The following is a 26179-nucleotide window of genomic DNA, read 5'->3' on the forward strand; positions in this document are numbered from 1 at the left end:
AGTGTTTCACCCAAGCATGAGATCATAGTCTTGGGAACTCTGGATGCATCTTTTAGTCCCAGATTCCTAGTCAAAGCAGGCATGGCTCTTGCTGAACTGACCAAACTGGAAACTCTCCCAACATTGGGAGAGCTGGGGAGTCATTGGGAACCAGATTATGGAGCAGAGCTGGGGTTATACTGATGGCATGTGAGCTACTGGTCATCTCTTCCCTTTCTTCCTGTCCTGACCCATGGGAGAACAGAGCTGTTGGCTGAGCCCATTTGCAGGGGCCAGCTCCCACTAATTTTAGCCATTGTGTGAGCAAAGGGGTTTTTATTAGGATGTCCAGCTGCTGGGATATTTCCCCTCCCCAATTAGAAATGCCACAGCCTGGGCCTGTCTCACATTCTGTTTCCCCTGTATTTATAACTTGAGTTTGCACATTCTAATTAAAAAAAAATAAGGGACATTTTATTCATCAGGGGAGAGACAGACAGAAATAACCAGATGGTCTCATTCAGCTTCCTGTGTCCTTGCATGGCCTTCATCTCTTGGAGGGTCTGCCCCAATGGCCAGCGCATCTCACCTCTGGTTTCAAGAGGCCAAACCAAGGCAATGCTATGACCATCTGGAAGGTTCCTTCTTTGGGATGGACTTGGGAAGGATGGCAGAGATGTTCAGAGCAAGGGCGGTTGGGTCAAGAAATTATTGAAACTTGGCCTTCAAAGAAACTTAGCAAAGGGAAGAGGAGATGGGCCTTCATGCAGGCTGGTTTGGGATGTATCCCTCTGTGTTATGAGACGTGGATGTTAAAGAGGGGAAGTGGGACAAAACCATGTTGGAAAAGAGGGTGGTGGTAATCTGTGCAGGAGTAATATTGAGGCTCTTGCCTTCTCCCCACACAGGCTCTTCGGATTTGTGGCCAGGAAGCAAGGGAGCACCACAGACAACATCTGCCACCTCTTTGCTGAGCTGGACCCAGACCAGCCAGCTGCAGCCATCGTCAACTTTGTCTCCAGGGTCATGCTTGGCTCCGGCCAGAAGAGATGAGCTGGCACTTGCGGGTGATTCTTGAATTTTGGAGAAGGACTTGGAGCTGATCCGAGATGGAGTGTGAGGAAGTGCATTGTGGGAGAGGGAAGTGAATTGGGGGGGGGGGAAGGGTTGGAATTTTGGAGGAAAACAGCAAACAACAAAAAAACACCAACAAAACCCCTAAAAACTCAACACAAGCCAAACACACACGTAGAGGAACCAAAGCCACGCACCTACGAAGGAGAGCCACAAAGTCACGCCAGAGGGGATGCATGTCCCATTACAGGGAAGGTGACCAAAGCAAAGGCGGCAGTGAGGGGTGTGTTTCCAGCTTTCAGCATCATGGCCTCAAGTGGTGACATCCATTTGGGACTGAATGTGGGACCATGACTGGTGTTTTTCATCTGGAAAAAAAAGAGGCAACTGGCAAAACCCATGGAAGAAGCTTCATCCCAGCAGCTCCATCTGCTGTGTGTTTGAACTGACCTGTAGGAGATAATGGCATGCACTGGGTCTATGAGACACCAGAGGAGATGCTCTCAGAAACCTTCCCTTGTCCAGCTGCAGAGGAGGGTCCTCACTGGTCCCTGTGCATCCCCTAAAACCTGCTCACGACCTGGTAACTTGCTGGGGACATGGGGAAATTGGTCCTGAACCTTCCAATCCCTGGGGAGCTTGGTCATGGGCTGACTGTTGCTGACCCAGAGGCCAGCACCAGTCACAGGTGAGATGCTGTGAGTCCACCCGGAGAGGGGGGTCACGCTGTTTCTCCACTTCTCCAGGGGTTCTTGTGCCCCCCAGCCTGTGAGGAGGTGTGGAGGTTCCTGCCACCCAGCACTTGGGAAAGGTGGATACTCCCCAGGAACCTGGAGGATGCAGAAAGTCGCCTCCTCTCCGGTCTTCCTCTTTTCCCTCCCGTCACTAGTCCTCTTTGACAGTTTTCTCCTGCGGCCTGTCACATTCTCCTAACACAAAAAAAAAAGCAAAACAGAAAGGAAAGGAATAGTTGTAATAATAATAATGATTATAATAATAGCAGATGCTGCCACAGGTGGGTTCCCTGTGCAAAGCAGCAGACCCGTGGCTACCCCTATCTAGCTCTTCGGAGACACGCAAGCGGTTTTTAAATTGCATGGACATTCAAGTTGCACGAAAGGCAAACGACTACAAGTAACTCAGGCGCTTTTTTTCTCCTTTTGTTTTGGAGGCCACGTTAAAAAAAAAAAACAAAGAAGGAAGAAAATTAAAAAAACAAGAAAAAAAAAGAAAGGGGCCTGCAGTGGCTGGGCAGCTTTGGCTCAGTGGGGAGGTCACAGGTCCTCTGAGAGCCACCCTGGTTGATGCATGTATACCCCCTAAACCATCTGGTTCGAGGTTATGCCCCTGAAATGCACCATAGTTTTGCAACGATTTCAGTGCTGTTGGCTTTTCCCTTAGCTTTGGTAGGTGAGGAGGGCAAGTTGGGTGGAGAGAGGGGCAGAGGGCCTCTGTGCCGCTGCAGGGGGAGAGATCATGGTGGGGGTGCAGCAGGTGGAGGTCCCAGCCCTAGGGTGCTGGGGAGGGGGCAGAGGATGTTTCAGTCACATATGCAGGTTTAGGGCAGGGGGAATGGTCCAGCTGGAGCTGCAGGGTCATTGCTGAGCCCTCTGCTGAAGATATTCCCCCTGAGAGCTTTTTTAGACAAAGTTTTCAGTTCAAAGTGGCCCAGATAGTCTTTTGGGGACAAAAATTAGACACATAGCACTGCAGTCCCCTGGAGAGCTTGTCTCCCATGGACCACCCTTGCCTTGAATAGCTATAATATATATACAAGCTATACTGACAAAATACTGTAAGCTAATGAAATTTTAAGGAGGAAAAAAAAGGTTAAATTTACGCTCCAAAAATATTTATTTTCGCCATATCGCTTTCTGCGCATCGTATCTCCCCCACTATATCCCCCCCTTCCCCTGCCCTGGGGAAACACCTGCATGTTAAAAGAAAATCCAGAGCAAGGCAAAATACAGATGGGGGAAGAGGCGGGGGCCCCAGAGCGGGGTGGCTGCGTGTGAGCAGTGCGTGTGTGCGGGGTGTGTGTGTGTGTGTGTGGGGGAGTGAGCGGCGTGCCAGGGCCACGGGCTCTGCTGATGGACTGAGGTGTGAAAGGAGGGGTAGCGAGGAGCTGGTTGTGAGATGGTGGTGGGACAGGAGGTCCTGGGAGGGCTTTCCCCCTCCCCGGCTCCCTGGCCGCACGGATGCAGAGATCTTTTAATTTTTGACATTTCCAAAAAGTGATTCCCTCCTTCTGCGAAATTCAAGCGAGACAAGAGATGATCTCACCCGTAATCTCCTCACCCTGCCATTCACCCATCAGAGAAAACACTGTGTTTATAGATATATAAAGATATATTTTTGAAAGCCTCTATTTTTCAGACTTGGTTTTCTCACTGCTAAGAAAAGAGATTATAATAATGTAATTTTATTTTAATCTGCTGCCTTGGAAACTGGTGCTTGGAACTCCTATTTCTCTTTATCTCCCCATACAAATGAAGCAGATCTAAGCACCCCAGAGATGTTGCATAGAAGCCAACCCCAGCAGATACCTGCCAATAGCATCACACTTGCTTTGGGCCCTGAGCCTCTCCCGGCTTCCCCACTAATCCACTAGCTGAAAATTTAGACTGTATCCAAATCTCAAACACTAACAAAATCATCTGATGATTGTATTATTTTTTAACACACAGCTAATCACCTTCCAATGATGTAGCCGGGTGTTTATCAGCTCCCTTTAAAGGCACTTTTTTCCCCTTTAACTCCTTTTTAAAAGAAGGTTTTAAGGTGTAACAACCCTTTCTGTCCCCGGGAGAGACCATCAGCAGCATTTAGGATTGCCCAGGTCCTGGAGCTGGCAGGGACCTAGTGTTGATATTTTTTCCTTATGAAAGGGACAGAAAATACTCTTTGGGTTTTTTTTTTTTCCTTTATTATTTTTTTTAAGTGCAGTCATGCTATTTGAGATTCGAGCTTGCACGAGTTAAACCCAGCATATGTTTCATTGTAATCACACTGCCGTTGTCAGCAGCCGGATGGTATCTCTCTCTCGCACACACACACACACACACACACACACACAAACACACACATCCCTCCTTCCTACACAAAGAACTGCATATATTCTTGCCAAAGATATCCTTAAAAACGCACTTTTCCCCACATATATATAGATAGATATATATTATTTTTTTTTGTGTGTGTGTAAATTTATTGTACGTGCCCTTTTTGTGTCAGTTTGTTCTTTGGAGAAGCCCGTCCTGCCTTTGCTGTCGATATTGCTGTCTATTGGGAAATGCTCCCTGGGGAGGTAATTTGCTGTCTGTCCTGCTCAGTGGCACCTGCAATGCACAAAATGTGGGGTTCCCATTCAATGGGGCTGCCTCTGGCTCTGCCCCTGGGAGCTCTTTTGGTAGATGATCCTTGTCATCAGCTGGTGATGGGATGTACCATTGCGTGGTCTTCACCAGCCCCTCATCACCGGTGGAGACAGCAGGGCTCATGGTTTTGAGCAGAGTTTGGGGTTGCTCTGAATGCAACATTTGCTGGCTGCCTCCTGGTGAAATTACACATGGAAAACAAACCAGGTAGGGAGAAAAACCCAACCCAGCCTCTGGGCATTGATTTTTTCAGTGAATTCAACCGCCTGAACCAAAGTGCAAAGTAAATCCCCACCCAGCAGGTCGGGCAGGTAAAGAAACCAGTTGCCCCAAAAACCCCAGACAACAGCATCAACAAAAGGCAACCCTTCCCATTGGAGCAGGCAGGATGATCAGACAGCAAAGGAGCCCGCAGGGGCTTGTTTCATTTTGTTCGTTTGTTTTGCAAATTGCGAGGTTGGTTTGGGGTTACTATTTTTTTTTTCTTTTCCTTAAAAAGGAAAAAAAAAAGAAAGAAAAAAGGAAGCAATATGACGTTTCTGTTGGCGGATCTTGTGCCGCCGTGTTATGCGTGGGGTTTTTTTTTTGTTGTTGTTGTTGTTGTCTTTGTTACTTTGGGAATGTTACAGATTTATTTGCTAATCAGTGTTAACAAACAGTTTCAAACTTTTAGACTTGCCCATTTCTGTGTATTTATATAGATGGAAAAAAAAATACATTATATTTTGTATCTTTATGCCCATAATGTTGTTGTGCGTGTAAGGATGGCTTCGGTCGCACCATGTCCGTGTGTGAATGTCACTCCGCTGTTGTCTTCCCATTGTACAGATGTCGGATTCTTTGCAGTTCATTGTATTGCTTTATAAAGTGGTAAAAACAACAAAAAAAAAGAACCAGTTATATAAAATATACTGTTGCTTGGAATGCCAGCTTGGTGTTTGGATTGCTGGAAATGCATCTCAAAAGTTAAGGGAGCATAGGAATAAATGCTCTGGTGTTTTTGCACAGGGGAAAAACAACCCAAACCCATGTGAAAGCTGGTGGGTGCTGTTTTCTCCGGGCTGTCGTTGCCCCTGTTCCTCGATGGCAGACTGGGGCCCCCGGACAGACGCTGGGCGGTGGGTGTGGGAAGAAGGAGGGGCTGTGCTGCTGCTTGTCAGCCTCCAGCCGCAGCTTGTGTTCACCAGATGCTGGCTAACCAGACAGCCCCCAAACTTCCGACACGGCTCCAGCTCCAGCCTGGGCTTTTGTTTACCACCAGGGATCTCTCCAGCTTGCCCTGCAGGCACTGGGTGCTCTTCAAGTCCTGTTGCTTTTTTCCAGGTTGCCTTTAGGTGCTGTCTGTCCAGCCTTGGGCAACCCTTTTGGGTCCATCTCCCACAACAGGGTAGGATGATGCTTGTGTGGGGTCTTTGCCTTTGCTGAGGTGGCAGTTTGGGCTCTGCTTCCATTAAATCCCACTCCCCTATGCCTTTCAGAGCCATCCTGCTCCCTTGTGCCTGGCAAAACTTCCCTCAAAGTCTCAGGCCAGGCTTTTCCAGCATTTGCGTAGCATTTCCCAGCATCTGTCAGAGCACTCAGCCCCTGGCTCTCTGGCTCCTCTCCTTCCTCTCCTCACTGAGTTGGTGGCCAAGACCCAGCCCCCTGGATGGATTGAGTTTAATTATACAAGAAATGTCAGCCAGAGCAGCGGCAGTTTCTCTGGCGCCAGCACTGCTGTGGCTCAGAGGCTGAGTTTCTCCCGGGGGCCGGCAGCACTAAAAATACCTCCTGCCTTTCTCTAAAATAGCTGCAGGGCGAGGGGCGGATTGCGGGGACTGCCTGAGTGGGGACCCCGTGCTGTGGGGCTTGTGCCTGGAGGCAAAGGCAAGAGAGGTAAAAAAGGAAAGGGGCGGAGATGGAATGGTTTCTCTGAAATAGCCGTGGGGCTGTGGGTGGGCACCCAAGCCACCAAGTGCCCTCCAAGCCAGGCTCATCACAGAACCTTTGAAGTACCTGGCATCCACCAGCCTTGGCCTCAGTTGTCCCTCATCTACCTGCAGGCAAGACAGGACCTGCAGCCTCCTCGCCCTTTCTGACACTGCAGGGATGGTATTTTCTTTCTAGCTTCTCTTAATTTTGTTTCTTCCCTGAATTCCTGCTGGAATCCCCAGCACCCAGCGCCAGCCACTTTCCCATTCCTGCTGTTCCTGCCCGGCTGGGATGGCCACTGCAGAGTGTCCCTGGGCAGGGAGGAGAGGCAGTGAGTGCCTGGCGAGGTGGTGCACACAGGCTATTTGTTGCAAGCCATAAACTGCCTCTCACCCCCCCCCCCCCTTTTCTGCAGTTAATTCCCCATTTCCTTTCCAAAATTCCTCCGGAACTTCTGGTTTGTGTTTTTCCTCAACATGTTCTTATCTGCCACTCATTTCCCCTCGCCAGCTCTGACAGCACAGGCTTTCCAGGGTCTCTCTCTCCGCAGATTGCTGCTGTACCCAGGCCAGGCTTGTGGTTCTGGTGTGACCGCTGGGAAAGGCAGGTCCCACCAGCTTCATGCTGGGAAACCTTGCCCTGTTGCATCTCCCCTTGTCTATGGAGTGCTCACCTTTAGATTCCTAAATCACTGTTTTTTTCTTGGTACAGCCCCAGCTCTGGGGACCTGGGGCCATGCAGGGCGTGTTTCTTTGGGGCTGTGAAAGGTGGCAAAGTTTCTCTCTCCTCTGTGCCTGCTGTTTCAAGAGAAAAGGGTGGGTATGGTGTCAGACAGTCAGGAAACCCTGGGCTGAGAAACTGTGGTGGTGGGTTTGCTCCCCTCTTCCCCTTTATTTTTGGTTGACTAAGCTATAAGCAACCCTCAGATCTGGAGCAAAATTAGGGTCATGGTGGTGGGGATGGAGAGGTTTCATCTCCCTTCACTTTTATTCTTTCCCAGGCTTCTCAGCAGTGCTGGGTACCCTTCAGAAGCGTCCTCAAGGGAAACAAAAAAGTATGATACAATATGGCTTTTCCTGAGTATCATGTCTGGGCAAAGGCCAGGAACCAGACAAATTCCACAGGATGGGAAGGGTGGAGCACACCTGATGTGGGCAAAAGCCACCCTGGGGCTGGTGTTACCTGTGCTCATGCTATGCCCTCGGGGACAGAAGCGAGCTGCAAACCCTGCAGTGGTGTCCACGATGCTGCTGCTGAGTTGCTGCTTCCCTGGGTGGCTCAGCCACTGCAATGGGGGCACTGAGACCGATGGATAGAAAGGCAAAGGGCCCCTTGCCCAGCTGTCTGGGTTTCCTCTGGCCACACAGACTGGGGCTGAGCAGCACCAGACCAGAATGAGGGCTGCCATCCAAACCAGCAGGGCCTGGAGAAGTCCATCATGAGAAAAGGAAGTAAGAAAAGACAGCCCAGAAATGACGCTGGGGGCATCATCATCATGCCAGGAGGATGTTACTGCTCAGAGAAGGGCATCAACATGCAGCCTGTGGTGCAGGAATTACCCACTCTCCGTGGCTGCGGTGGAGAGGAAAAGACAATAGAAAGGAATTTGGGTTAAATATGGAAGAAAGAGGGACAATGTGACGCCCAGGAATGGTTGATCTGGAGAGGGAGGGAAGACAAAACCCTGGATGTGTTGGAGGGAGGGAAGAAAAGAAGGAGGAGAGAGGCTGGGCTAGTCTGTCTTCAGAGCACAGCGATTGGAGAAGGGCAATGGGTGGGACTGGGCTGTCCTTTTCCTTTGTGAGGTTCTGGCTCCATCTACAGGGATCCAAGTGATGGAGCCGTGGAGTGCTGCATGCCCAAAGCCGGGCAGGAGGTGATGTCTCCTCTCCTGCAGCCAGCTTCTTCTGTGGCTCCTCTCATGAGCACACCTCTGAATCGTGCTCCTGCTGCTCTGCTCTTATCTCACCTGTACAAACCCAGGTGAGATAAGGAGATGTCCTGAGATGGAGAGATGCTCAGAGGCAGCTGGGTTTGCACATCCCTGAGATAAAAGGGCTGGGAGCCAGCCGGGTGGCTGCAGGAGGCAAATGCAGTCAGGGCCCTTTGAGCTGGGTGCAGAGCACTCACTCCCAGCGCTGCTGGTCCCAGACTTGTGTGCTTTGCACAGCCTCTGCCAGAGCCTGCTTGCCTTTCTCATGAGTGCAGCCCAAAGACTGCCCCTGTGCAGGGCTTCAGTGCCAGCAACTCTTCCCACCCCATAGCAGTACCAGGCAGCCTTGGCTCTCATAGGAGCATGTAGGCCAAGCAAATCAGGCAGGCAGCCTAATGCAAAGCGTAGATGAGTCAAAGTAGCACTAGAGAGGTCTCTTCTCCTTGGTTAGTTGGTGCTCACCATGTCCAGTGGCATGCCCAGAGAAGGGCAAGGAAGCTGGTGAAGGGCCTGGAGCACAAGTCCTACAAGGAGCAGCTGAGGGAGCTGGAGGTCTTTAGCCTGGAAAAAAGGAGGCTGAGGGAGGATCTAATCCCTCTCTACAACTACCTGAAAGGAGGCTATAGCCAGGTGGGGAGAAGTCTCCTAGGCAGTTACAAGTGACAGTACAAGAGAAAATGGCCTCTAGTTGCCCCAGGGCAAGTTTAGATTGGATGTTGTGGAAAATTTCCTCACCAAAATGGTGGTCAGGCACTGGAACAGGCAGCCCAGGGCAGTGGTTGAGTCACCATCCAGTGAGATCTTTAGCAGGTGTGTAGATATGGCACTTAAGGTCATGGTTACGTGGTGCACTTGGCAGTTCTGGGTTAATGATTGGACTCAATGTCCTAAGGATTTTAGGATCTTAGGATCATTTAGGATCCAACTTAAATGATTCTATGATTCTATGTCATTGTCCTTCCTTGGATGCCCCTTGTGCTGGCAGTTTTAGGCAGACATGAAGTAGTGACAAAGAAGAGTCCAGGAGGTCCCAGCACGCTACAGCCAGGGTAAAGAAAGCGAAGTGAGTCACGCAGGGATATGAAACAATTTGTTCACAACCTCTGTGCCCAAGCACAGGGCAAGAGTGTTTTTCCAACATGCTCAGTGGCTCTTCATTTACCACCTCACTCATGCTCTGCCTCATGTCTGCTTCCAGCTCCCTCCCAGATGGCCTCTAGCTGGCTGTACCCACATGTTCTTGGAACTGTCCTCTGCCTCCTCATGCCTTGTTGGTCACAGGGTGAGTCACACCCTCCTGCCTCTTGGCTGCCGCCCCAAATTTGCCCTGTTCCATTGCTTTAACTGCCCCATCCTTACATAGAGCTCAGGCAGAAACAGGCATGAAGTTTGTGTCCAGTCAAAACCAATCCTTCCTCACACATCACATCACCTGGGGCTTGGGGCATCAACGTGTCTCAATGACAGCTGTTCCCAGCAGAAGTTTCCCAGTCAAAGGCAGGGAAGAGAGCATTCAGACACAAAATGGGGGTTGTCCTTTTGGATTCCAGGCTCCCTCCTCTCCATGTCTGAGCCTGCCAGGGTGAAAGCACAGAGGAATGTGCCTCTGTCCTGATGGCACTGTGACAGCTGTGTGGCTTTACATGGGGCATCTTTCTAGCGGTGGTGACAAGGGGTCCTGCTCTGAGCTTTCCTGCCTGTGTCAGGGCAATAAACCTGTGCAGTTTGTGATGGTGCTGGATAGCTGGAAGAGTGCAGGTGTGAAACACACACAAGTGTTCTCACATGCATGAACAGGAAAGCAAACACTCTTCTGATTTATTTCCCCTCTTCCCTCCTAATCCCAAGATCCAGTGCTATCTCCTACGTACCTCTCCTATTTCTCCTAAAAATAAATTAAAACAAAGAGAGAGAGAGAGAGAGAGAAAGAAAAGAGAGGAAGTAAGAAGCAAGCAAGAGTGCGGGGGAGGAATGAAATATTTGCAAGCTCATTGTTTTAAGCCTCCAACAACTGGATAAAACAAGCCACCAGTGAGTAGCTTCTCATGACTGTGCACAGTGCCCTTGCCAGAAGATCCAGGCTCTAATGAAAACAGCATGTGGGAGGGGACATTGTGTTGAATCAAAGCAGAGAGCAGCAGCGACCTCGGCCGTGGCAGAGCGCAGCTCTACTGGGATGCACTGCACTCACTCCAGAGGGCTGGAGGGGAGAGGAGAGTGGTTTATTGCTGAGGCACCTCGTTGTCTTGGCTGTCTGTGGGGCAGCTGTGTGAGAGCACTCTCCTAATAGGAGATGCCTGGCAAACGCCTTTGGCTTTGCTGAGATCTCAGTTTTTCCAGTGCTGCTGGGTATCTTTGTGGAATCAATCTTGCCTGTTTCTCCAGCCGGGAGAGCAGGGGGAAAACACTCACCCACTAGCCTTGGGGCAATCTTGAAAGGCTTCTGCTCTTGTGGGCTCCCTCTCTGGGCTTGGATTTTGCAAGTGCACTAGGTTGAGAAGGGCAAAAACAAGGAGGAAAGCCTGGGTGGAATGGGAGAAAATTGTAATGGTTATTCTCCCTTTGAGACAGCTTGGATTGATCTCAGGACACGAGGGATGTCTCTATGTCCCTCTAGGGTTTTACTGTGGTACTTTGAAGGGTCTCTAGGAGATGCCTCACTTGTGCTCACTCAGGGTGGGAGGGAAAAAATGAGTCCTTGTGGACAATTTGCTTAATGCTGTTTTTGGAGACCTTTTAATGTATGTTCTCAGCCCTTGTTTGCGGCACTTCAGGGAAGACTCTCCTCTTGCTCCTCAGCCGGGGAAATGGCACTCAGGGGCCACTGGGACCCTCCACAGCTGTGAGAAGAGGCTTTTTGTGGAGGCAGTGATCTCCCTGGGAGCACCGGAAAGGTTTGTAGGACATGCCTGGGATATCTGGGACATGTGGAGTAGCCAAGCTGACATTCTGGCAGAGTGCCGCTCAGTAAGACGTGAGGAGAAGCAGGAACCTGTGCCAAGGTCCTATTTTAAAGCAGCCCCCTTGAAATCTTTGATATGGATAGCACTGGAGATAGGGTTTCACATGTCTTTATAGCTCACACTTCCACGTGAGAGAAACCTCAGCCTTGCCCCATCAGGCTGCTCTCTGCCTCGGCCAAGCAAGGGCTGTCCTTCATGCCCAAGGACCCCCAGCTCCAGCCCCAGCCCCTCTCAGAGGGAGATCCTAAATACCTTCCAGACAGCAGAAAATGTTTGGCTGTGAGGTTTCTCAGAGTTCTGGTGCTCATTCCTGGCTTCCCTCTCTTCACGCTGCTGAGAGCTAGGGAGACACCCCCTCTTCAGAAACTGCTGCGTGAAGGAAAGAAAAATGATTGTACAGAGGAAGGGATGTGAGCTCAGGGACCCTAAATAAAATCTGCCTGGTCTCACAAGCCCCCTGCGAAGTCAGCATCCTGCTGTCTCGTTTCTGTTCTCTCTCTCAACCTCCTTTTAACTAAATGTCCTCTCAGAGCCACTAGTCCTTGGGGAACATCTGTGGTGGAGATGCGGAAGGGTTTGGCCACACAAGCCCCAAGGTGATACTGGAAATCCGAGCTTTTGTGGCTGCTTTCCTCTGGTCTCCCGGATGCTCCCCCACCCTTTTTGGTTTCTCCAGTCCTGTGGGATTTTTGTAACCCAGGGACGGAGCCCATGCCCGCAGAAGGTGCTGGGTGTGCTCCGAAGGCAGGCTCCCTCCCTGCTCCTCCTTTCCAGCACTGCGGGCTCGCACCACTAGAGGTCGGCCGGTCCCCACGGATGGGACGGCTGGCAGCAGGAGAAGGGAGCAGCAACCCAGAGATGACGGCGAACAGCCTGACTAATGGAGCTTTGTGTGCGTGTCTATGTGACAAACACTTCCTCTCCTGCAGGCATTTCTTCCGGCCCGTGCCAGCTTTCCAGGTTCGGTGCTGCTCCTCTGATATACTGATGTATTTATTTGGCACGCTAGAAAAAATTTCAGGACTTTGTAAGGGTAGGAGTGGGCTGGAATAGCCAGAGTGCCAGCTTTTCCTAGGGGAAAAAAAAAAAAACCCAAAAAGCAGCAGGCAGCTGGTCACGCAGATCTCTGGCAGCCTCAGAGGCAGCCCAGCCAGCACAAATGCAAAGACTGTTGCCCCATTGAAAAAGGTGTGCTCCTCCTCTGCCCAGTGACCTGCAGGAGCTCAGGACCTGGTCATGCCCTCAGGACATTTCGTTGAGCGTGAAACCCTTATAACCACCGGCTCTGGGCCCCACCTCCTGTCAGTGCCATTAGGATTAGGAATTCAGAGAAGGGGAACAGCCCAGCCAGGGGCTCTAATGAAGATACAGCTCCTCCTTTGCTCAGTCCTATGGAGCATCCAAATGTAATATTTGTAGTCCTTACCCAGTTCCACAAATCTGTGAACAGCTAGCAACAGGTTTATTATGAATGTTGCATTAACTGGATAATGAAGGAGGGGACCTTTGCTACAGCAGCTACTCCCTGAAACCATCTTTTGTACTACCCTCCTCATCCTCCTGTCTAGCTGGCTCGTGTGACCCCAGCTCTTTTTCTTGGCACTTTACCTAAATAACATGTGAGACATGACCACATTGATCTGTTGGAGGCAGAAATTTAAGTACAGCGAGGCAGAAAACACCAGCAGGAATGCAAGTGACTTCTTGGGCCAGCACCCAGCCACCTTCCAACCTGGATGGAGATGGGCACAGGCAGCCTGGACTCACACTGCTTTGTTTATGTGAACACCACAATGATCTTCCTCACCAGCTCTTAAAATTCAAGATCTCTCTCCTCTTTACAGAATATTTTATCCCCTACTGTCTGCACAGGAGCTTTCCTATGCTGTCTGCCCACAGCTAGCCTCAGTTTAAAGAGTCTGGTTTTACTTTTGTTTCTCTATAGGCTGCTTGTTTGGTTGCATGTCTGGGGTTGTATCTGCTAGACTCACAGGTTTCTCAGTGGCCTTGCAGGATGCTGTACTCCAGCAGTGTTGATGAACCACAGTTCCATGATTTTTCACCAGATTTTCACATCTCAGGGAGTTTTTGGAAGGAGGATGTAGTTCCCTTATTTACCTGTGTGCGTTTTAGGTCACTGCATGAGGGAACCACTAGAGGATGTGACTCAGCCTCCCTAAGCCACAATGATTCCCTCTCTAAATGCCTCTCAGATGTCTCTCCTTTAGAGAATAGCTTGGTACCTCACCCCCAGTTTGATGCATGGCTCAGACAGGCTGATCCCTGTCCAGTGCTTCCAAGAAGTCAGCAATCCAGAGGCTCCCTCCAGTTGCTGGACACTCAGTGCTGCCAAGCCTTCTCCGAAGAGATGGTGATGACACAGTTCCCTTCACTGAAGGGGAGAAGCCAGCCCGGCTCCAAATGGCATCCCTGCTAGCCACAGGGAAGTGGGTGAAAGAAACTGCAAAGCATTGTAAAATTGGACCTCTCCCCTTGTCATTACTGTCCCAGAAGTGGAGGGAATCTCAGGGGATGGAAGTCAACATTCTGCTGCTGGACTTGGCTCTTAACATCCACAGGGGCTGAGCCTTAGCTGGTTTGAACTCAGTATCTCAATTCTTCCATTTGTTACCTAAACCAGGCCAATGTTTGTCATTTTTGGAAACTCATTTCATATCATCATAACTCCACGGTACAAAGAAAAAATACATTAAATAAATACCAGCATGTTTTGTGACACAAAAACCAGATACATTGTATGGAAAATATTACCTCCTTCCATCTGGAAATGGCTTGGGATTATCTACTTTTTCTTGTAACTCATTTTCTGTGTGTCTCTACTTTGAGAGTGATTTACTGCAAACATCTCTGTATTTCTTTGCTGTATTGATTCATAAGAAATCCTTTCACAATGAAATCACATTTTCCATGCACCAGAAAAAAGTCAGATAGAAAATGAAGAATATTATTGTAACAGGAAAATGGTTAGGACAAAGAAAGCTTATAATTTTGTAAACAGAGGTTGGGAGGAGGCTTTTGGGATTGAGTTTCTGGGCAGTGATTCAGAGGGTTTTTCTTTTCTTATTCTAAAGACTCTACTGGCAAGATCTAGAGCCCTGGAAAAAAAAAAAAAAACCCACAACATAAACAATTGTCCCCTCCAAAACGAATTTGATAGCTTAATTAGCAGAACTGAGAATTTGATGAAGGATGTGCTGAGGAACCTTGGCCATCTTGGAGAAGTGTTGCAAACTTAGAGGTCTTGTCTCACCACTCCCAGTTTGCCACTGGGGACTTAGAGACTGTCTTCTACTTTTGTAGAATGTTTAAGTGACCTAAGCCAAGGGATTTCGTGCTGCAGACAGGATGGTGTCACCCATCCTGGGGGGGCAAAGAGGAGGCGAGGAGAGTGTGTTCCAACTAAAATGAAAGTTTTTTGGTTAAAATCCATTTGGGAGAAAAAAGGACAACAATCTCTTTCCCCTTCCATTAGTCACAGTGAGTAACTGGGAGAAGGGAGTGATGGTTGTGGAAAGGAATGACATTTGGCTAAGAAAACCAGCTTATGTTATTTACAAACACTTAGCAAAGCAGGTGATTACTGATGTTTTGCTTGTTTAAGCCATTCTTCTCTTTTGGATAACCCAACATTTTTTTTGTGGAACAATTGGGAAAAATATGCAGGAAATTGTGAAATTTTTTTTCTGCTATTTTTGTCTGTTTCTACAATTGCCAGCAATGACCAATTTGGTTTCTAAACACTGCCACTCTGCTTATTGGGAAGGCATGTGTGGAATGACTCCTCCTGAGGGAACCATTCTGTGCTGCCTGTGAATCTTCAATGCATTTTGGCAACAGGGAATGGAGAGAGAGAGATAGAAACTGGCAAACAGCTTCTGGGCAGCTCCACACAGCTCACCTGGAACTGATTTTGAGAGACCCATCTTCATCTGATATAAATCAGTGCAGATCCATCATCTTTGCTTGGTTGGGTCTTTTCCAGAAGCCTTGTGTCAGTGAAGGCAAAAGGTTTGCATGTCAGAGGCGGTCTCTGTGTCCCAGTGTCCTGCCTTTACTCCCTCAAGCTGTGTCCTCCAGCATGGCTGGAGATGCTCCTGAGTTCTAAGCATCTGTTTCAACTTTCCACACCAGTGGGTGACAAGTACTTCGCTGGGAGATTTTATTTGTCTATTTGGGCAGAACCAGGGAAATTCCTTTCTGGGGAATACGGCCCTTCTGGGTTCACTGCCAGTGACACATTTGAAGCTGCTGATCTGGGGATCTGGGGCCTTCTGAGCTCTGGCTCTTATTTCACAGCTTTTGTGAGCTGCCTTAGAAAAGTCTCCAACCCTCTCGTCCAGGTTCACCACCTCCTTTCCCAGCTGTAAAAATAACCCAGGGTGGGATGGAGAGCTACACCCTCTCCCCTTCCCGTGGACATCAGCAGATGTTGTGATGGATGGTGTAAGTCAACTTTGTGGAGGTGCCATGGAATTTGGCTGCAGAAGGAACTTGGTTATTTCTGTCATTCATCAGTGCTGTGATTGCTGCCTGACAACTGGCAAAATCAGCTCATTTTATTCAACCAACAGGGAAACTCAAGATCTCTCCCTGAGCTCTGCTTGGATGTCTTTCCAACTGTCTGCATGCCCCTGTTCTGCAGATGGCTCCAGCCACACAGGCATGGCCAGGAAGTAAGATTTCAAACTGATGATGAGGTTTGGTTCTGATCTAGGTAGATGTAGAGACAATTTGCCTCAGATCAGTTTGGCAAAATTCACAAATCAAATTATTCCTTGTGTTTTGCCTCATTCCCTGCATCTGCAGGGAGGATATTTGTTGCTGTCAGCTGTGATCCAGAAGGATGCAAGTATTTCTGACTGGAGAAAGACTTGGACCAATAGAAGTAAAAGTCCCCCATCCATGCATTCTTGGACCATGTGTCTGCTGTAAAACTACAGAGCAGCAATGGGGATTCACCCCAGGCATGGAGGCAGCAGCGAGCTCTTGAAGTCACAGGTCATTTGGAAATATGGGACAGAGAGAATTCCCTACACATTTGGGGTGAAACTGAGAACAACTGTGTTTTCTCTAAAACTTCGTCTAGTTTCCTGTGCTATTCTTCTGATCTCCCCTCATGTGCAGGCAGGAATGAGGAGGAATGTCTCAAGAGTGAGACACAGGGAACAGGTTCCACGTCATAGCATCATTTTATCTTCTTTGGAAGACTCTTTGGGTTAATCTAGGATCTCTATCTTTCATTTCCAGTGCAGAATCCATGCTGAGGAAGAGGTCTGGAAATCCTGAACTGTGGTAGGAGCAATAATTTTCTTCTAGCATGGATCCCATTGCCAGCTGCAATATGAAACAGTACTTCCTATGGTCACTTGCCAGGACTCCCTGAGACAGATTCTTGTCAGATTCCTCTGCCCTGCTCATCCATCTCAAATCACAGTTGATACACCTGATTTTGACTTGATGAGACAGCTGTGGTTGTGGTGAGCAGTCCATCAGAGAGCTTGGGGAAGCTGCCTAAGTCCTGTGGATTGACAATCTTCATGGCTCTCACTCTCCAGCTCCTTTTCCCGTTGTATTCCCTCTCCCTGCCATGGGCAAGTTTCCACATGCCATCCTAATCCCAGACAGAGCACTGAACAAAACACAGTGTTGCAAGGGTTTACAGTTCCTCAGCTCATCCCAGCACCTCAGCATCTTTCACTTTGTGCATCCTTGGAAATGGGGATATTTTGCTCTGTGAGACCAGGCTGCCTAGCCCAATTCCCAAAGCTTGTAGTCTCAAGCTCCAAGCTCCAAGGGCTCCTTGCCCCTTCTCCTGCCATCATTTGTGACCAGCACCCAGGGTTTCTGAGAGAGGGATAGAAATACCATGATGCATAGAAATGAGCAGCATGATAATATGGGAATAGGGGAATCCTCTGATGATGCATCTTGTGCCCAGGATAGTGGTTTGGAAAAGGTTCATCAACTTTGGATGATTTTCAGGGTCTGAACAGCTAATAACATCCCTGCCCATGTCAGAAGATGTGTCTTTGGGTGGATGTGACAGGCAATGTGTGCTTGTGGTCAGAGCACTTCCTCCTAATTGCCCTGACTCTATCTATGACCCCATCTAGGCTTGAGTCACCCATTGAATTTCATTATTTTCTCAAGTATCTCCTTGCTTCAGCTGCTTTCAGCTCTGAAAAATGGGGCTGCTTGAGGTGCGTTGGTTTATTTGCCTGCATGGCAAGTTCCTGCCCTTTACCTAGGCCTAGGGGCCATTGTTAGTGTGTCTTATGTCATTAAGTATTAGCAAACTTGCTGAAATGTGTCAAATGTCTTTTTTGAGGTCTTCATTAATTCAGGCCTGATTTTGACTCTAGACACAAACTCCCAGTCACCTGCAGAAAGCCCTGAAAACATGACATGGAAGAACGAGCTCCTTACAGGAGGATCGCTTGGACATTGAGATGTGTCCTTGACCCCTGAAGGTAGCAGCTGTGTTCAGCGAGGAGGAGTACACAGAATCTGCACTCCTGCAGCCAGTATTGGGAGAAATGGCAGCTACTGGATTGGGAGATCTTCATTCTTCTCTGGGGACGCTTGAGATAGATTCTTATGGCCTCTTTCCTTTCAGACCCCATCTCCACAGAGGGGGAAGTGGAACCTGCTGTCCCTCAGGTGCAGAGAGGGGCACTCTAACCAAGGAGCACCCAGGAAGATGGCGTTGCCACGGGCTGGGGAATGTGTCCCAGGAGCAGATGACTTTAAAGAAAAAAAAGTCAATCAAAATCCTGCGTGTTGGAGGAGGAAAGCAGAGAAGTCCCTCAGCTGTTGAAATTGCCTTGTCAGCATCTGCGAGCGGTTGGCTGGCTCTGACAGAAATTGATGGGGACCATGTGGCAGTCAACACGGGAGAGGGTGGGAGGGTGCCAAGTTTTCCTACGTATATGTGTGTGTATATATGTGAGTGTGTGTTTATTATCCCATCTCTTCTGCAGTTGCCTGTGTGGCTTGTGCCAGCAAGCTGTGGAGATGTGGCCTTTCCCTGGAATGAGGAATGCGTCAAGGAAAGTGTGGTTGCATATACTTATGAACATATGGAGGCCCTGGAGTCACGCCACACGGTTTGCCACTAATTGAAATAGGCTGACTAACCTCTTATTGTGGCCACCAGGAGCAGCCCTGGGGAGGGGCTGGCAGAGGGGGAGGGCACTGCTGTGCATGGGAACAACGCAGCTTCCAAAGCATGACTGGGAGAAACAAACATCTCCCCCTTCTCCACTCTCCCAGGATGGAGAGAGGAAGCTGCAGGGATGCAGTGAGCAGGTTGTCTGCACACAGCAAAAGCTGCACAGACACAGATAACTTCTGGCTGCTCCTACACAGCTGAATTTCCAGGGTATGCTCATGTATGGCCACATGCTGACTGTCCTCCTTGCACCCACACAATGTCCAAAGTGAGCTTGCAATAAGCTGGGTCTAGGCTGAGGGACTTGTAAACTTCAGTGGTGTGGAAGAAGAGTGCTTGTTTCTCCCTCCAGCTACTCTTCCTTCAAATTGCAATGCACCTGAGCATTTTTCATTGCTGTACTTTTGTTAAACAGCTTTCTGCTGCTAGATTCTTCCTACAGATGCTCACATGGCTCCTGAGTGAGGAGCTGACGTGCTCCAGTGGCTGTTAGAAAGGCACCTGCTTTGTTTCTTGCATGTCTTACAAGAGGTGGCATTGGAAGTGGTGGAGATTTAGCATCACCTGTCCTTGGGTCATATTGGTGATGCGAAATCTTGATGTGAAGACAGCCAAAGATAAATACCTCTGTATATTTTAACCCAGATGTCTCTGGATTGCCCTGGACCCAGCATCACACTCTGTTCAGTTTTTTCCCAGCTATGGAGTGGAATACCTGCTTGGACAGCTATTACCATGTCTTGACTGCAGACTTCCCATAAAAATGTCTTGCACCTCAGCCCTCAGAGGTTCAGTCTACAGTTCTTGGCCATGAGGGGACCTGGGTATGCCAGAAGACTGGCTGCCTTGGGGAAAAGTCTTCCAGCTTTAGGTGGTATGTAGAGCAGAAGGAAAGATGCAGCTCACATCACCCCAACTTCTTTATAACTATATTGGCAGGTGAATCCCTACCTGCTTCTCTGATCTTTTCCCCCATTGCTTGTGTTCATTTCAGAAGAACTTTGTCTGTCCTTCAGGAACAACTGTGGGAAAACATGGATGAGAGGACTATCAGCACCCTTGTGATTTTGTCAGATGCATCACTTCAAAGCTCTTATGAACACCTCAGCCAGCTAAGCCTGTCCAGGTTCAAAGCAGTTCCAAACCCAAGGCAGGATTTTTTTCCTGTAGAAATGGAATAGAGAAAGTAAGCTAAAATTGAGACAACTTCTGAATTACCTTGCAGTGAGGATATAACCTGCAAAGAAGCAAAGAAAGATATAAGGTTTTCTAGGAACAAAATTCACAGGAACACAGGGAACTTACTTAGGGAGTTTTCAGCAATAAAATGGGATGCCACTGTTACCACTGCTATTAAAAGAAACTAGAATTAAAAAAAATCAGACAAAAATTGTTTACAAGATATATATTGCACTTGTGTAATCAATTTTTCAAATGGAAGCAATCATAAAATATCCCCAATTTTGTTAATTGTTTGGTTCTAAAGGGAAATAACATGCAATATGCTTTTCTACTTTATTTATAGTTTTCTTAACAGGCTAAATGAGTATTTTCTTTGAGGTGCTCTAGCAATTTGCTTAACTGGTTTTGATGTATAAAGTTGTAAGAATACTTAACAAAGGTTCAGAGGGTTTTCTGAAATGGATTTGCAGGCTGATGCATTCATCATCAGACTCTGGATGGGCCCAGAATATCTCAGGGTGCCTCACTGCTTGTGGAGCGAATCTGCACTTTACAGTTCCTTAAATCCATTTTCCTAAGGCTGCTGAATCTTGGGTGGATCTCTGACTTTCTGCTTTGACATAAGAAGTCAAGTTTGACAATGCCTTGAATGGAAATGGGCATGTAAACACTATTACAAATATGTATGTTAGGAGGCAGCTGAAGGCTCATACATGGCTATAATCATCTTAATTGGATCTCCATGTCCCAGAGATCTAAAAGACGAGAGACAGCAGCTGGACAATGGGTAAATAGAAAGGGGGAGGTGACAGAATATGTGTGACCAATAAATATGATAGGAGATGTGCAATTCCCAGCTGGCCAGGGACAGTGACCACAACTCGCCGTCTGTTCACAGCTAACCCCACACTACACCACTGACAGCACACACTGACAGAGCATCTTTCGCCACTGAAATCTTTAGATGACACAAAAAAAACCAAAGAAAAGGAAAAAGAAAGCAAGCATCTCACCATCCTCCCCTCTCTTTCCACATATTTGTGCCATGTCCAGAAGGAGATCAGGGAAGGAAAAGGCTTTTTGTGCCTGGCATAGCTGGGCAAGGAAGCCCAGGATAAAGTAGCAGAGGTGGCATCCCAGACGTTAACACATGAAGAGTATCGGGTGTGTGATGAGGAGCAGCAGGTGGGACTGAGTAATCCTCACTGGCCACAGCTAACTCTGGTGGATCTCCTCTTGCATCAGCCTCTGGAGTGAAAATTGCAGACACCTGTCCTCCAATCCAGTGATGTGACCAGTGGAAAGAGGGCTGTTGGGAAGGGGAGAGGATTGAGGCCATTTTAAAAACAAGCAAGGAATTCTGTTTGGCATAAGTGCTCTGGTACCTCCCCAGGCATGTGGTGTGCCAGGTGCTACCAGGAGAGTTGTGCTTTAGTGTTCCTGTTAGCACCAGCCACAGAAATTGACACCATACTGATCCCTTGGGCACTGGGGTTTGCAGCTTCCGTTCACTTCCCTTGTGTCTTTCCTCACTGTCCAGAACACAATCTACACCAACGGGCACACACCTATGTGATTGTGTCAGGACATTCTGTCTTGGCCTGAATAGTACGATAAAGAAGGCAAGGACACCCATTTATGGAAAACTTGAAGCCCAAAGTTGTCCTAAATAATTATGTGAATGGGAAAACGGAGGAAGCTTTGTTTCTCATGCAGCTTTAAGGTGAGCATCTCTGTGGATTCTCTGAAGCCCTGTAAAGAGTTGACCTCATGCACCAGTAGGTGTTTTTATTAGACCTATACTTTTATCTTTTTTTCTTCCACTTGGTCAGTCATTTTCACAAAACTCAGAGGGAGTTTCTATTTTGGAGACTTATACTCTGTTATATTTTCTTAAAACTGACCTGTGAGTTAAAAGCTATCAGGAAGGACCCAGACAAATGTATTGGCAGACTAAAAGACAATGTGATCTCACATGCCTGGTTTCCTAAGTAAACCTGTCTAAAAGCCCCAAGGATCATTAGTACATCATCTGTTACTTCCATCAGCATTTTTTGAATGCAGGAGTGTGATTTCTCCCAGAGCAGATGGGACCTGGCATCTCGTTAGAAAGATTTCTTTGTAGTGATCTGTGCAATATACGTTCATCCCAAGGGAAACAGTGAACAGGAAAGGTAGCTCTATTTTCCACATGTCCAACCACTCTGAAACCAATGACATGGTCAGCTGAGGTGGCTTGCAGACTCAGCCTGCATGAAAAGTGCAGCTCACCACAGCTCCTATGGCTTTGTGATAGATCAGCAGCCTCAGAGAATGTTTCTTTGGTTGTTGTGACAGCAATGAGCCAGCCCTCTGGCTCTCTCTTCTGTCTGGAGATTTCCCCATCAGGCGTAGTTTTGAGCTCTGTGGGTATCTTTGTGGGAAAAGTCCCTGCAGAAATGGTCCAACAAGTGGCAGAGGTGAGGCTGGCTGACAGGTGCTCCTGTAGGGAATTTTAATTGCCTTGGATGCAACTCCAAGAGAAAACCACGTCCAAGATCTCTGAGATGTTAGGCTGCATTAGCATCTCTCAATCTCTCTCAAAGCAGGGGGTTCCCAGTGTTCCAGCCTAAAGTAGGCTGCTTCCCACTGATCTCAATGGGAACCAGAGTAGTGCCTGTCACATAAAACACACAAGGAGGCCCAACAGTGGCAAAAAATTGAAATGAAAATATTTCCAATGGCTTTTGCTGAGGTTTGGGCTGTGTTGTGGGCAAAGCTTGTTTCTGATTGTTTTTGTCCCTGTCTGATGAGCACATTACATAGCAAAGCCAAATCCTTAGCCCTCTGGCCTCATACATCTCCTCTTCACCTCTTGTTTCTTCATACACAGATCTCCTCAGTTCCCAGCCAAAGCACACCCTGATCTAGGCTCACTCAGGAGGTGCTTTCTGCCAGAAACTTCCCCTGGGAGATTTCAGAAACAAACAAACTAACCAAGCAGCCTTCACAACATCCCAATGACAAACAAACAAACAAACAAACAAACAAACAAACAAACATACACACATGCTCTCGTGTTCCTGGAACAGCATCTGACCCTGCTCTCCAGACCCTGGGGACAGGAGGTGTACCTTGGTGGTAAACACAGAGCACAGTGTCAGGGCGAATACTTGGAGCAAACTGCAAATAACTGACTTCTTCCCTGTGGAGGCAAGATGAAAACTCCAGCAAAACCTGTTTTGTGTGTCCAAAAAAGCATGGAGTCAGGATGTTGTTCCTACAAAAATTTCCTACTTGACAAGTGTCTGTTTCCATCCTTCTCCTTTCCTCTTCTAAAGCAAGACAAAAGCATTTCAGTCGTATTGGGTCTCTCTCGGAAACCTCTCCACCTCTGCAGGTGGGATTGGCAGGCAGTGTTTCCTAGGGCTTCCAAGCTCACATGCCTTGTCTCTGGACTACCTGCATGTTCCTCCTGATCAGAGCTGCCTGTGCTTTGGATAGAAAGTGCTAAGAGTCTGGCAGATGGTTCCCCTGAACCTTGCCTCTTGGAGAAAGCCCCATCCTTGGGTCTGGGAAGATAGTTTAGACATTGAAAATGGCCATGCCTCTGCTTCCTGAGGCCAAGGTCCATGAAAGGAGCAGTCCCCATTGGTTTGATCCTGTGTGTGCTGGATGGACTCATGTCCTGCACCATGGAAGTGTGGTCCCACTCCTCAGCATGGAGGAGCATGTGTTCTGTGGGGAGGGTCACACAAAGCATTAATGACAGGTCAGGCAAGGAGTTGTCTCTTACAGGTCTAGCTGGAGGGCTTGGAGATTATGCTGAGATGAATTAAATGATTTTAGGAGTTGTTCTAGTGCAGACTCAGTGCTTTACTTTGCTGAAATCACTCCTTCACTCACAATACCCCTGTCTCTGGCCTCCCTTGGTAGAGAAGCTCTTCTGGCAGCTCCCTCAGTGTACTAATAGGCACTAATTGCCCCAACTTCTCCTGGGACCTCCACCCACACCCTCGGGCCCCGCCCCAGGAGCCCAATTTCAGCTTGTCCCAGGATATTTAGTTCTTTTCTTTGTTGTGAATGTGCTTGGCTGTAGTCTTGCTTCTGATCCTGCCTTCTGGACAGAGTGAACTTGTGCTCCAGGTAACTTTTATCCCATATCTCTCTTCTGATGTGGATCGTAGCTCATCTTTTGCCTATTAATTGTTCCTGACTGAGTTCTTTGTATGAACTTGGGACTGGTTAATTGGTTGCCTTCTCTGGGGTTGTTGTTGTACTTGATGATCAGCATGTGGCTCTGCTCTTGGACATAGTCCAGAGGACAAGCTTCTCTGGGGACACCTTCCTTGGGTGGACAGTCCTTCAACTGTTCCCACAAAGCCCCTTCATCCTAAACTCGGCCACTAAACAAGAACAAAGCCTACTCATATATGGGTATTTTTGGTGTGTTTTTTTGGTGTTGGTTATTTCTGTTTTCTGCGTAGAAAATATTAACATACTTGTAGGATTTCCTCTGTTAAAGTAGGATTTCCTGTAATATTTTTGACAAAGTCTTGATAGTTCTACATGCAGGTTTGGTATGTTATTCTCCCAGAGCTGCCTTGGGACAAGGAATGTCTGGTGACGTCTGTCTTGGTCTGTAAAGACCTTATCAGAGTGCAACACCTCCAGGAAATGCTGGACTTATCAGTCTAGCATTAACTGGAGGTGGGTTCTGGTCTTGCATGCTCCTCTTCTGAGGCTGTCCCACTCCATGCTTTTGCAGTGTGGGGCTGCAGCACAGGGCAGGGGTCCTAGGATCATGCTGTTGTGGTTGGGGTGAAAGAGCCCAGAGTTCCTGGTTGAATGGGGCTCACTAACTGAGTGTGCTTTATGTATGCTGTGGGCACTGGCCAAAGCTGAAAGTGGGGGGAGATAGAAACTTGGGTGGTTTACACTGGGAGACAGAAAAAAAATGTGGATACTGCTGCAGAAATACCATGCAAGGATGGATAGAAGAGGAGATAAATAAAATAATGAGTGCATGGACAGACCTGTAATGTGGGAAGAGCTGATCACTATCACCTAGAAATCCTACACCAGCATGGACCCCCTCCATCTCCCCCAGACTCGTGCTCCTTCCAGACTCTCAGTCTCAGCCAGTGTTGCCCTTTTAGGGGCAGGCAGGGAGAGCAGAGATAAGCAGATGTGGAGCACACAGTGGATTTTATAATAACATGGTGGTTATAGACAATTGCCTAATGAGGACCAGATGGTCAGTTTTATTTTAAGTTGCCCTTTAACAACATTCCTATCTAAGCCGTGTTTTTTAAGTAATAGGTTTTTAATGAGATGCCCATAAGATCTTACAACACATCAGGTTTTAATCATGCCGACCTATTTAAATGGCAGTATGTGTCTTTAGCACTCCTTTTACATTTTTATGGTGTTTAATTCCTTCCCACCGCTGTTCCTCACCCCAAACCTCAAATGGGCTGTGTCAAAGGGATCGTTCCTCTCAGCACTGGATGCTGCCCCTGCTGAACTCATCCATGCTATTCCAGACTGAGACTGGGAACAGACCTCCTTCCAGGGGAGAGAAAGCATCTTCCTCCTTCCCTCTGAGGTCAGGGTGTAGCTCTGCTTTGCAAAATAAAAGCTCTGATTATAAATGCTGCTCTTGGATGGGAAGGCAGGGAGCGGTGTGATTTATCTTGCAAAGATACTGTTATGAAGCCAAGCAAGCGTTTGCTTTGGAATGGTGCCCCTAAATCCCCTGGGCAGCGCCATGTGGTCATGCTGCAGAGGATGTCTGAGAGCCAGACACATGGCAGACATTTTGATGGTGATAAGCCATGAGGAATTGCTGAGAGAATATCTATGTTTGCACATCAGGAGGGGGATGTAGCTGCAGATTATCTGCGCTTCTTAGGTGGGGGCACCAATGTGAATTACCTGCCCAAGTGCGAACAGGGAAGAAACCTGGTTTTGATTCTTTTTTACTTGTTGTTTACCAGGCTAGGTCCTGGATAGCACAGGTAGCTCGTCTCATTTCTGAGAGCTGAGTTATGGTAACCCCATGTACAATTCCTCACTCATCTGAGCAGGGAGAGATGTGTGAAGAGGGGATTGGGAAACATGGCCTGATAACAACCCCAGGTGAACAGAACTGTCCTGCTTCATATCTCAGTGTGGGGCATGTGGGTTCCTGTGCTCACCTTTATGATCTGTGTCAGCCCTCCAGCCAGCCGAGCACTCATTCCATGGCCTTCCCAGTAAAGATCAACATGAATTGTGTTTCCCATTGCTGGTGCTCAGTCCAATAAAGAAAAAACACCCTCTTGTAAAAAGATCTGCTGTTTGACTCAAAATGGTGGGTTTTTCTGTCCTGCTCTGAGAGGCTTCAGCAAAAACTGGACAAAACAATGCAGGACTTTCACCTCTCGCCTGTCTGGGGATTTCATTTTTCCTGCTAATGTCAGAGGTTCTGTGAAATTGCAGATGAGATCAAGCTCTCCTTCCCAGATTCTTGGTTGCCCTTTGGTGGAGCTTACACTGAGACTGTGACTGTGCTGGCTAAATGACATCATGTTTCAAAATTTTATTTGCT

The 26179-nt window shown here is 48.1% G+C and overlaps 1 protein-coding gene across 12 annotated transcripts in view; it reads left to right on the forward strand.

Moving 5' to 3' along the window:
- TNS1 (tensin 1) overlaps nt 1-4121 on the forward strand; it is a 67474-nt gene extending 63353 nt beyond the window's left edge. For all 12 annotated transcript variants that reach the window (XM_058028560.1, XM_058028564.1, XM_058028557.1 and 9 more), the window contains one exon: nt 888-4121. In XM_058028560.1, coding sequence (XP_057884543.1) covers nt 888-1032 — 145 coding nt within the window. In that variant the 3' untranslated portion in view covers nt 1033-4121. The remainder of the gene's footprint in view (nt 1-887) is intronic.
- The last annotated feature ends 22058 nt before the right edge of the window (nt 4122-26179 follow it).

The sequence above is a fragment of the Melospiza georgiana genome, chromosome 7 (assembly GCF_028018845.1).
Source record: "Melospiza georgiana isolate bMelGeo1 chromosome 7, bMelGeo1.pri, whole genome shotgun sequence".
Taxonomy (NCBI): Eukaryota; Metazoa; Chordata; class Aves; order Passeriformes; family Passerellidae; genus Melospiza; species Melospiza georgiana.